Source organism: Pelodiscus sinensis, chromosome 15 (genome assembly GCF_052426305.1).
Source record: "Pelodiscus sinensis isolate ZL-2025 chromosome 15, ASM5242630v1, whole genome shotgun sequence".
NCBI lineage: Eukaryota > Metazoa > Chordata > Testudines > Trionychidae > Pelodiscus > Pelodiscus sinensis.
In genome coordinates, this window is record NC_143066.1 from 42,428,141 (window position 1) to 42,440,590 (window position 12,450).

A 12,450-nucleotide genomic window follows, 5' to 3' on the forward strand; every position below is an offset into this window, starting at 1 on the left:
CATGCTCCAGGGAAGGGGAGCGGGCAGGGAGCAGCAGGCTGTACGCTCCCCGCGCCCCAGCAATCTGGAGCCAGCAGTGGCTCTATTGATTTGCTTACGCTCACACTGCAGCAGCTGCTTGGGATTTAGGTTAAGGATGGCTGGAGAGGCTACAGCCAGTCTGCTCCCCACTTCTGGCCCTCACAGGCCTCCCTCCAGCTGCACTGGGCTGAACTCAGCCCTGCCCCACCCACGCAGCTTTCAGGGCCCTTGCCTTTGAATCCAGATGCCACCCTCGGGTCCCACTGGCCCAGTGGAGCACACGTGGCCCCTCGCCTCCGGTCACCCGCACAGCCTCCGTGGCTTGCCGGCTCTGGGCTCTCGTGGGCGTGCCCCCAGCCCGGCCCTGCTCAGCCGAGAGCTGGCTCCGGCGTGGAGCCCGAGGCTGAGTGACGGAGACTCGGCCTGACTCCAGGCAGGCCGGTTACCCCGTTCCCAGGACGGGAACGCGGGGAAAGGAATCCACTCGTTGCAGGGAATGATTGACAGGCCACCGGGCCCCAAGCCGTCCAAACGCCGCTGGAAGGACTCATCTCTCTGGGAGCCGAAGCGGCGCAGAGGAGCACATGTCCAGCTGAGAGCAGCATTGAGCTTTGTTCACACTGGGGAGAGTCCAGGCTCTTCCTCCTGTTCCATTCATTTGTCACGGTGCCTGGCAGCGCCCAGCCACAGGGGCTTCCCCTCTCCAGACGGGGCTCTGCCCTGGGCTCAGCCCAGCAGCGACACGCACAGCGTCTCCAGAGCACCTGCCCTGCTGGGTGCGTGTGCGATCAGCCCCCCCCGCCCCCGCACAGACACACTGCCCTGCCTCTGAGCAGCAGAGGGCCGGGAGCCGAGCCCCCCGAGGGGCTGACGCCCATTTGTCAGGCGGAGGAGCCTGCGTGGCTGGCCGCAGAGCATGTGCCGAGGAGGGGCTCCTGCCTTCGGGTGTGCTCTCCCCCGGGGGAAGCTGAGGTTCCGGGATTCGTAGGGGCACGGTGGCTGCCCCCAACCCAGAGGGCTGGTCCCTGAATGGGCAGCCCCACACAGGCCTCCCTGGTCTCACACGGGAGCTGGGGGAGCTTGCAGGGGGACGTCAGAGGTGTCCCCTAGGCCCAGGCCTCTGAAACTCGCCCCCCCCCCCCCATTCACTGTCTGGTCCCTGCTGAGTCCCGGCAGTGATGCCGAGAGGCGCTCGAGTTCCATTGTCCCTCGCTCTCTGGTCGGGCCACACAGCAAGGAGACCCCACGGCGCCACGGGCCAGCCGCCAGCCTGGGCCCAGGGGGATCGATGCTCCGGGACTGCAGGCTGGGTGGGAGGGCCCCTTCTGTGCACCTGCCCTGCCTCCACCCAATCCTCTGCCCACCCCGAGGTGCTCACCGACTCCAGGGCAAGGGGGAGCGTCACACGCCCATATCCACCCCTCCCCCCACACCCCGAGCTGCCTGGCTAAGCCCTGCAGCCCCGCCCTGGCCCCAGACAAGAGCGGTTACTGGGGGGGGAGGGGGAGAGGGGGGAAGGGGCGAGCCAGGCCTGCCTCTGGGAGAACGGAGCCTTGAGCCCCATGGAGCGAGCCAGGCCTGCCTCTGGGAGTACGGTGCCTTGAGCCCCATGGAGCGAGCCAGCCCTGCCTCTGGGAGTACGGTGCCTTGAGCCCCATGGGGCGAGCCAGGCCTGCCTCTGGGAGTACGGTGCCTTGAGCCCCATGGAGCGAGCCAGCCCGGCCTCTGGGAGTACGGTGCCTTGAGCCCCATGGAGCGAGCCAGCCCTGCCTCTGGGAGTACGGTGCCTTGAGCCCCATGGAGCGAGCCAGGCCTGCCTCTGGGAGTACGGTGCCTTCAGCCCCATGGGGCGAGCCAGGCCTGCCTCTGGGAGTACGGTGCCTTCAGCCCCATGGGGCGAGCCAGGCCTGCCTCTGGGAGTACGGTGCCTTGAGCCCCATGGGGCGAGCCAGGCCTGCCTCTGGGAGTACGGTGCCTTGAGCCCCATGGGGCGAGCCAGGCCTGCCTCTGGGAGTACGGTGCCTTGAGCCCCATGGAGCGAGCCAGGCCTGCCTCTGGGAGTACGGTGCCTTGAGCCCCATGGAGCGAGCCAGGCCTGCCTCTGGGAGTACGGTGCCTTGAGCCCCATGGAGCGAGCCAGGCCTGCCTCTGGGAGTACGGTGCCTTGAGCCCCATGGGGCGAGCCAGCCCTGCCTCTGGGAGTACGGTGCCTTGAGCCCCATGGAGCGATCCAGCCCTGCCTCTGGGAGTACGGTGCCTTGAGCCCCATGGAGTGAGCCAGGCCTGCCTCTGGGAGTACGGTGCCTTCAGCCCCATGGAGCGAGCCAGCCCGGCCTCTGGGAGTACGGTGCCTTGAGCCCCATGGAGCGAGCCAGGCCTGCCTCTGGGAGTACGGTGCCTTGAGCCCCATGGGGCGAGCCAGGCCTGCCTCTGGGAGTACGGTGCCTTGAGCCCCATGGGGCGAGCCAGCCCTGCCTCTGGGAGTACGGTGCCTTGAGCCCCATGGAGCGAGCCAGGCCTGCCTCTGGGAGTACGGTGCCTTGAGCCCCATGGGGCGAGCCAGGCCTGCCTCTGGGAGTACGGTGCCTTGAGCCCCATGGGGCGAGCCAGCCCTCCCTCTGGGAGTACGGTGCCTTGAGCCCCATGGAGCGAGCCAGGCCTGCCTCTGGGAGTACGGTGCCTTGAGCCCCATGGAGCGAGCCAGGCCTGCCTCTGGGAGTACGGTGCCTTGAGCCCCATGGAGCGAGCCAGGCCTGCCTCTGGGAGTACGGTGCCTTGAGCCCCGTGGAGCGAGCCAGGCCTGCCTCTGGGAGTACGGTGCCTTGAGCCCCGTGGAGCGAGCCAGCCCTGCCTCTGGGAGTACGGAGCCTTGAGCCCCGTGGAGCGAGCCAGGCCTGCCTCTGGGAGTACGGTGCCTTGAGCCCCATGGAGCGAGCCAGCCCTGCCTCTGGGAGTACGGTGCCTTGAGCCCCGTGGAGCGAGCCAGCCCTGCCTCTGGGAGTACGGTGCCTTGAGCCCCATGGGGCGAGCCAGCCCTGCCTCTGGGAGTACGGTGCCTTGAGCCCCGTGGAGCGAGCCAGCCCTGCCTCTGGGAGTACGGTGCCTTGAGCCCCATGGGGCGAGCCAGGCCTGCCTTTGGGAGTACGGTGCCTTGAGCCCCATGGAGCGAGCCAGGCCTGCCTCTGGGAGTACGGTGCCTTGAGCCCCATGGAGCGAGCCAGGCCTGCCTCTGGGAGTACGGTGCCTTGAGCCCCATGGAGCGAGCCAGGCCTGCCTCTGGGAGTACGGTGCCTTGAGCCCCATGGAGCGATCCAGGCCTGCCTCTGGGAGAACGGTGCCTTGAGCCCCATGGAGCGAGCCAGGCCTGCCTCTGGGAGTACGGTGCCTTGAGCCCCATGGAGCGAGCCAGGCCTGCCTCTGGGAGTACGGTGCCTTGAGCCCCATGGAGCGAGCCAGGCCTGCCTCTGGGAGTACGGTGCCTTGAGCCCCATGGGGCGAGCCAGCCCTGCCTCTGGGAGTACGGTGCCTTGAGCCCCATGGGGCGAGCCAGGCCTGCCTCTGGGAGTACGGTGCCTTGAGCCCCATGGAGCGAGCCAGCCCTGCCTCTGGGAGTACGGTGCCTTGAGCCCCGTGGAGCGAGCCAGCCCTGCCTCTGGGAGTACGGTGCCTTGAGCCCCGTGGAGCGAGCCAGCCCTGCCTCTGGGAGTACGGTGCCTTGAGCCCCATGGAGCGAGCCAGCCCTGCCTCTGGGAGTACGGTGCCTTGAGCCCCATGGAGCGAGCCAGCCCTGCCTCTGGGAGTACGGTGCCTTGAGCCCCATGGGGCGAGCCAGGCCTGCCTCTGGGAGTACGGTGCCTTGAGCCCCATGGGGCGAGCCAGGCCTGCCTCTGGGAGTACGGTGCCTTGAGCCCCGTGGAGCGAGCCAGGCCTGCCTCTGGGAGTACGGTGCCTCCTCCGTCATGCTGAGTGGAGCTCTTGGGTGGGAGGGGCTCTACGGGGGGGGGGGGGGCAGACTCTCCTGTAGGGGTCACATACTGTAGGCCCGTCTTTGGGCTTTTCCTAGCAGAGGGAATCCCCACTCTCTGGGCAGGGCCCTATCTGCTCTCATGAAAGGGGGGCTCCTTATGGCTCGGGGTCACAGTGGCCCCTGCTTGGAGTGCCAAGGGCTGGGGGGGGGGGAGGTGCAGGCTGACTCGGGGCAGGGGGAGCAGGGGGCAGGCACAAGTAAGCTAAGGAGCAGAGGAGTGGGTGTGGCTGCAGGGGCTGGGGGCAGCAGGGGCAGGGGCTGGGGGAGCAGGAGGCGAAGCGCTGCGGTGCAGGGGCAGTAAGGCCAAGCGCTGCAGGGGCTGGGGGCGGGGGCGGGGGCTGGGGGCAGGGGCTGGGGCAGGGGGAGCAGGAGGCGAAGCGCGGCGGTGCAGGGCCAGTAAGGCCAAGCGCTGCGGGGGCAGGGTCTGGGGCAGCAGGGGCGAAGCGCGGCGGTGCAGGGCCAGTAAGGCCAAGCGCTGCAGGGGCTGGGGGCGGGGGCAGGGGGAGCAGGAGGCGAAGCGCTGCGGTGCAGGGGCAGTAAGGCCAAGCGCTGCAGGGGCTGGGGACGGGGGCAGGGGCAGGGGCAGAAGCGCTGCGGTGCAGGGGCAGTAAGGCCAAGCGCTGCAGGGGCGCAGGGCTGAGCCGCTGGCGGGCGAGGAACGGGAGCGGCAGCAGGGATGGGGGAGCCACTGGGGCGGGGCAAGGGCGGCCGAGGTTGGCGGGGGGAGCCGTTCGGGGGAGGGGTCTTTCCTGCGCGTCCCCTCCCTCGGCCCAGCGGGCGGCTCTCCCGGGTCGGGTGCGCTCTGCCGCCGCTCCAGCCGGCCGGGGGCGGGCTCTCCCCACGCCGGGAGCGCGCTCTCCGCCTCCCACTCGGCACAAAGTTTAGCAGCGGGAACTCGGGCGGCAACAGTGCGCGGCGGCGGCGGAGCCAGAGCGCAGCATCGCCGGCCGCGCCGCGCCACGGAGCCGGTCCCATGCGCCCGGCCGGCCACAGGCGGCGGCACCGCGGGGGCGGCGGGGTTCCGCGCTGACTGTGCCATGCGGGGCTCCCCCCCGGCGGCTGCGGGGCGGGAGGGCAGCGGCGCCCCATGCAAGCGGGGCTGCCGGGCGGCGGCTGACACCATGTGCGCCCGGTGCCCGGGGCTAGGAGCGGGGAGCAGCCATGGCCCCCCCCGCCCAGCCCGGGGCGCAGGGCGGGCGCGGCTCTAAGGGCCCCCCCGCTCGGAAGCTGCTTTGCATGTGCAGCCTCTCGCTCTGCCTCACCTACCTGTGCTACAGCCTGATGGGGGGCGCCGGCCCGCGCGCCCTGCGCTCCCCCGCCGGCCTGCGCGGCTCCCCGGCGCCCGGCGCCCTGCGCTCCCCCGCCGGCCTGCGCGGCTCCCCGGCGCCCGGCGCCCTGCGCTCCCCCGCCGGCCTGCGCGGCTCCCCGGCGCCCGGCGCCCTGCGCAGCTCCCCGGCGCCCCGCGCCCCGGCCACCGCCGCGCCCCCCACTCGGACCAGCAACGCCAGCCGCGCGGGGGTGGCGGCCGCCTGGCTGCGCACCGCGCTGGCCCCCGGCGAGGCGATCGCGGCGCAGAGCGGCGCCTTCGAGAGGGAGCCGCAGGAGTCCAGCACCACGGACGAGGAGCTGAGCCGGGCGGGCAGCACCACTCCGGACTACGGCGAGAAGCGGCTGCCGCAAGCCCTCATCGTGGGCGTCAAGAAGGGGGGCACCCGGGCGCTGCTGGAGGCCATCCGGGCGCACCCCGACGTGCGCGCCGTGGGGGTCGAGCCCCACTTCTTCGACCGGCACTACGACAAGGGGCTGGAGTGGTACCGGTGAGCGCGGCGCGGGGAAGGGCCGGGCGCCAGCGGGAGGGAGCGCGCCCGGCTGGAAGGGCTGGGCCCGGGCGCTCTTGTCGGGCTGGGGGGAGACCCCCGGGCGGGTTGGTCCCAGCGCCCCCAGGGGCAGAGACAGCGCCAGCCTCAGCCCGGGACCCTGCCTGGCTGCACGCGCGGCCCGCTAGGGCAGCGGCCCCCGGCACCCGCAGGAATGCCCTGCCCGCGCCCCGGGCCGTGCCTGGGAGCCTGAGCGCAGCTCCGGGAGGCAGCCCCGGCCCGGCCCCTCGGGGCGCTGCTCCTCGTGTGCGGGCAGGAGAGGGGCTGTATTGCTCGGGGCTCTGTCCCGTAGGGCTCGGGATGTTCGGGGTGTTTCCAATCTAACTCTCGCCCCACGCGAGCCCATTGCTTGTGGATTGCCAGCGGGGCCAGGTGCCCATCTCCCACCTGGCAGCCTGCCCGAGCCAGGTCTGTCTCCAGTGTCTGCATCCCAGCCAGCGCCCCCCCTTTGGCCTTGCTTAGCCCTAGGAAAGCCGTGTGTTTGGGAGGGGGGCGCCGCAGCCAGGCTTACGGGATGCCGGTGCCAGGGACTAGATGCGCTGGGGCCTCGAGTAAGCAAAATGTGCAAAAGCAGATTGAAATGCTGGTAAAATAAAGGTCGAATGAATACACTGGCTATTCTAGCGCTTAACACACAGGGCTCTGGCGGAGATGCCAGAAATAGAGGAACATGCCCATTTTCTGCAGTTCCCAGTACACAGAAGATGTGAACAGATTGTTCCCGTTAGCTGCACTAGGATACACAGATCTAGCCTGTTCGGTGGTTAATAATTACAGAAATAAACCAGCCTGCAAGCCCAGGTGAGAGCTCCAGCTTTAAAGCGACAATAAATAAACAAGGATTCCTTCTGCACAAGGCAGGCACCTGAATTTCCCTCCCAAATGGAGATTTATTTCTTGTATGCAACACATTCCATCTGCTAGAAGTTTTTGAATTGACTAGACTGAGCTGTGTATGGATCGCTCTCGGCTGCCATTGATAGAACACGTTGGAAACTTTCAATGGAGACTCCTTCCCAAGGGTTGGAGTGGTCGGGTTTGGGTGGGTGGGTCAGCATATGAATCTGATCTCCCCTGATTTAAAATATTCATGGCAAAACATGAAAGGACAGAGCATGGATGCACCTTGACAATTGGGGGGGGGGGGGTTACTTCCTGGCAGCACCCGCCAGAATAGGAAATAATCCCGAGGCCCTGGCTCTTTGCACTCCTCGGTAGGCCCGTCAAAAGGGTGCTGGACACGTTCAGGGCCAGGGGCGAGCGGGTACCTACTCTCTGAACTAGCCGCTTTTTACACAGATGAAGTGGGAGGTTTTTGTGCCAACGCTACCTTAGAGGTGATCGTCGGCGGGCAGGTTTGCTTGGAAATGCTGGAAGGGACGTGTGCAAACCCCTGATCTGCTGTGGCATCCGCTTGGCTCTGCGATGCTGCCCAGCGATTCTCAGAGGGGCGCCAGTGAAGTGGAGAGGAGCAATCAGAGAGAGGGTACTTGTACCAGAGCATGTTTGTGTGCTGGCCAAAGGCTGTGTGTGATACATCTGGACAGGGAGGAGGAGGCGGCCTGGCTCTGGTGACTGTACTTTGGGCACGCTGTATTTCAGGCAGCCAGCGTCGCGTTCGGCTGAATTTTCACACCGGAGAGCCTGCTGCAAAGATAAGTTTAGAAACTTGGTGGAAGAAAGGAAGGAGCAGGGTGCCGGCAAGAGGTCTGGCTTTGTTCAAAGCAGGCAGAAGAAGATCAAGCATTGAATGCGGCAGCAGCTGTGTTTTCATCTGTGCAGGGAAGCTGTGAGCAGAGGGCCAGGGAGTGCGGGGAGCAGGCAGCGGCAGAGCGCTGGCTGGAGGTGGGTGCCATTGTAGCGGCTGTGTGGCTGTGCTCCGCACACGGCTGCTGGTGCTGGACTGGAGAGCTGTGGGCAGTGAAATCTACTGGTTACTCCAGGGCAGCTGCAGCGCAGGCCCTGAGCAGATCTCTCTGCCAAGGGGCCTGAGGCCCCAGCTGGAACCTGGGGAGACACAGGCAGTCAGCTTCCCTCGGGCCTCCCGAGCCGTAAATCCCGTTTGTGACACCGCAAGGGGCTTTGCCTGGCCCCTGGCTGACGCTTCGCTTCTGTCCTGCAGCGTGGAGGCTGGGAGGCTTTGCAGGTGCGTCCTCGCTAGAGGAAATGCAGCCGATGTTCATGTTCACACACGTGCCTGGTTTCTAACCGTACCAAATGACTCGTATTCCTGCCTTCCAGCCGGCTGCTGCACGGGAGACTCCCACGCCGCGGAACGCCGCGCCGCTGGCCTTGTTCAACTGCTGGCACCATCCCACTGTGATTTTCTAGTGCCGGGGGTGGGAAACGGGACCACTTGACCGGCCTCCCCGGCAACATTCATTATTGAAAGTGGGTTGGTGATTCCTGTCCTGTCCTGGGAAACAGGAACTTCCTGTTCTGCATGTTGAACCTCTCTAGTCCGGCTCCCCAGAGACCCGACCGGGGCCAACCCATGGGAGGCCAATAGCACCCAGCAGCACCGGTACTCCCCTTGCTTGCTGGGACGTGGGAAGACGTTTCGGGGCACATTAGAGCTAAAGAACAGCCCAGAACATGGGGGGCCAAGCCTGGCGTCTGTAAACAAACTCTATGGGACCACGGGAAATTCGGCCACACCCATGCTAAGCAGGCAGCCAGCTAACTCGGATCACGTTGGACCACGGATGTATCCAGATCAGAGGGCGCAGGACTAGAGAGGTTCAGCCTGTACTCCAAACTCTGCTAATGTGGTGTGGAACCCCTCCCTTTTTAACTTCTCCGTGCCTCTACTTCCTAATCTGTAAAATGGGGTCATAACTTCACTGTTGCTTTTGGATCCCGAGCTTGGTGCAGTTGGTCATGCCTTTGTCTCCTTGAGAGCAGACTGCTGTCGTACACGCTACAGAGGCTGTGTCTGACGATGACCCAGAAGCTGAAGTTAGTGCAAAATGCAGTGTCTTTAGGGAATCAGGTACCCAGCTCTCCCTAGTCTCTGCTGCATTTCTGTTGTGTTGAGGAAAAGCTGCGGGCGGGTGAGCTGTGCTGAGTGTGATCGTTTCAAAGCCAGGGTTACAGTTTAAGTAGAAATTACACCTCTGAAATCTTCCTGTCTGTGCTGATGTCTTATGTTTAAGGTGGAGTTAAGGCTGCATGGGATTGTCCGGGATTAAGGTGTCAGAATCTCTCCTGGAATCCTCATTTGCAATTCTAACCCTTCAGCCTTGGTTGTTTGAAGGAAGCGCTCAGCGGCGAATGGTCCCCTCCGTTGCATTTACAGCCTTCTGTGTGAGTTCGCTGGTGCTGAATTCCTGGGTCTCCTCCTCCTAGACTGGGTTTCGAACGCTCTTCAAAGCGCTAGGAAGGGGTTTGTGGGAAGCGCTATTGCCTTGTAGCCTCTCGTCACAAGCCGGCGATCTCTCTTTCTGGCACACGTGTCTTTGGCATGTTCTGCGTTTCACCTCGTTCTTTTACCGGAGACATGGGCGCTTACCGGCAGGTCTTGTCCTGCACGAGAAAGCGAATTGACTGAGTCCCTGTCCTGTGCCCACATGATTTGCTCCACAGTGAATCTCTGGGAGGCCTGGAGCTCTCCATGTCTGTCAAAATGGAAATTAACCGATGCCACGTGGTCCCTCTTCCCCTTCTACATCACGGCATCTCCCTCTAAGCTCCAGCAGGCATTGCCGGGGCTGTCGTCATTGCTCCGCGCTTTCATAGTCCAAGACTCTCCCACGGTCAGCGCCGGGGAAAGTCCTCGGTGCAGCGTTAACGCGGGTGGCTGGCCCTCGGGTCTGAGCGTGGAGATGGATCTCGCCCGGGTGGGAGCCCCCACGCTGCAGCCCAGACTGGGCTGAGGGCGTCACACAGTGGCTATGCTCATCCATGGTAGTACTGGAGCTCCTGGGGCTGCGATGCTCCGGGAGTCTTTCCTGGAGAATAGTGGGGGAACTCGTCTGTGCTTCGGGGCCCCGGGGCACTGTGGCAAGGCATCGGAGGGCTGCCAGCCTGTGAGTGGCACAGCCTGAGCCCTCGCTGCAAAGTGGCCAGGTTGCTCGCCCAACGGAGAGCCATGCTCATGCCGTACCCCGGACCCACAAGAGGCCAGCGAGCGGGGGGGAGGGGACACACCATCAGGCTGAGGGGTGGGTGAGAGCCCGGAGAAGGCCAGTTCCACCGAACAGCCTGGCTTAATCTGTGGCGAGGATGGACCCGCAGTGATTCCCGAACCTGGGACTCACCTGCCATCCTGCAGGTTTGGATGCCAGAACTTGCGTCATTGAAAAGTTTGTCACCTTTGGCAAAACCCTGCTGGCTCCAGGGCAGGCAGGACGCGGCTTCTGTGGCGAGGCCTCGGAAACCTGAAGCTTCATTGACACTGAGAAGCGGGAGGGTTAATAATCCCGACTATGCGCACAAATTGTCGGGATGGATCCAGGTGTTACCAGTCGAGAGGGTCATTGGGGAGAGTTCTCTGAAAACATCCACTCTGCGCGCAGCGGCCGTCACAAAAGCAAACAGGATGCTGGGAGTCATTCCAAAAGGGATAGTGAATAAGACAGAGAATATCTTATTGTCACTGTATAAATCCATGATACGCCCACGTCTTGAATCCTGCGGACACATGTGGCTGCCTCCTCTCAGAAAAGATCTCTTGGCATTGGAAAAGGTTCAGAAAAGGGGAACAGAAATGCTGAGGGGTTTGGAACGGGTCCCATATGAGGAGAGATTAAAGAGACGGGGACTTTTCAGCGTAGAAAAGAGGATACTAAGGGGGGATATGATAGAGGTCTACAAAATCATGAGGCGTGTGGAGAAAGTGAATAAGGAAAAGTTACTTACTTGTTCCCATAATATAAGAACTAGGTAAACTGAAAAAACAACAAATAGTCTGGTAGCACTTTATAGACTAACGAAACAAAGTAGTGCCAGGCTATTTGTTGTTTGTTCAGTTTACCTGTACAGACTAACTCGGCTCCCCCCTGAAGCATAAGAACTAGGGGTCATCCAATGAAATGAATAGGCAGCAGGTTTAAAACAAACAAAAGGACATTTTTCTTCACGCAGCGCACAGTCAACCTGTGGAACTCCTTGCCAGAGGAGGTTGTGAACACCAGGACTGTACCATAGTTCAAGAAAAAACTAGATAAATTCATGGAGGAGAGGTCCATCAATATTTATTAGTCAAAATGGGCAGGGCTGGTGTCCCTAGCCTCTTTTTGTCTGGGAATGGGTGACAGGGGAGGGATCACTGGATGGTTCCCTGTTCAGTTCACTCCCTCTGGGCACCAGGCACTGGCCACTGTTGGCCGACAGGACACCGGGCTGGATGGGCCTTTGGTCTGACCCAGCCTGGCTGCTCTTATGTTCTTATGATTTACTCAACGAAATTCCGGCTGGCTGATCCAGGGAGCACACTGGCCCTGTGCGGTTCCTTAGGAGGTTGCATAGACACAGCAGGAAATGAAACGGTTGTGTTGGTTTTCACATGCCGCAGCTGCAGCGCGTACCTGCCTCTTCGGACGTGCCCCGTGGAAGTAGGTTTGGGTAGCGAGGCTGGGCACTAACGAGGCAAGGAAATCTGTCTGGGAACGATAAGCACATTGGCAAGAGGTTGCGCTTATGTGATCAGCAGTGAAATAGTTAATCAGCGTAGATGTCCTTGTAACTCCCTGGCTGGGTGCATGGATAGTGGGGGGTGTGGGTGTGTGCATGTGTGTGTGCATGGATAGTGGGGTGTATGAGTGTGTGTATGTGTGTGTGCATGGATAGTGGGGTGTGTGAGTGTGTGCATGTGTGTGTGCACGGATAGTGGGGGGTGTGAGTGTGTGCATGTGTGTGTGCATGGATAGTGGGGGGTGTGAGTGTGTGCATGTGTGTGCATGTGTGTGTGCATGGATAGTGGGGGGTGTGAGTGTGTGCATGTGTGTGTGCATGGATAGTGGGGGGTGTGAGTGTGTGCATGTGTGTGTGCACGGATAGTGGGGGGTGTGAGTGTGTGCATGTGTGTGTGGATGGATAGTGGGGGGTGTGAGTGTGTGCATGTGTGTGTGCATGTATAGTGGGGGGTGTGAGTGTGTGCATGTGTGTGTGCATGGATAGTCCTTAAGGCTGGAAACATTTTTAGAGGGAAGTTTAGTGTCTGTAGCCTCCATTTGATAACAAATGCACCACTGGCGACAGAATACGACAAGCCTCAGAATGTAAATGCAGCTTTGTGGCGAGCCATGTTAAAGCCGATATTTTCACATTAATAACCCGGGCATGCATCCTGTTGTAGATTTTCAGATAATCTATAAATCCGTGCATTTTCAGATCTCAAACTTCAGGAATTAATTTGTTAGAAGATCAAAAAAAAAAAAAAAAAAAAAAGGTGAGTCTCATACAAGTGGAAACGGAGACATTTTGAACTGATGCACAAGCAGCTTTACTGGCAAAGTCTCAGAACATTCCTTTGGGCCCGTGAAGAGGAAATGCCGGAGTGTGCGGAGATGAGCAACCTGGACT

The 12,450-nt window shown here is 62.4% G+C and overlaps 1 protein-coding gene across 1 annotated transcript in view; it reads left to right on the top strand.

Annotated features, from left to right (window-relative positions):
- The first annotated feature begins 4,827 nt into the window (after positions 1 to 4,827).
- The window catches only part of HS3ST4 (heparan sulfate-glucosamine 3-sulfotransferase 4), a 113,167-nt gene continuing 105,544 nt past the window's right edge, over positions 4,828 to 12,450 (top strand). Inside the window, exon 1 of the mRNA XM_075899950.2 lies at positions 4,828 to 5,865. Within this exon, the coding sequence (XP_075756065.2) occupies positions 5,210 to 5,865 (656 nt within the window). The 5' untranslated portion in view covers positions 4,828 to 5,209. The remainder of the gene's footprint in view (positions 5,866 to 12,450) is intronic.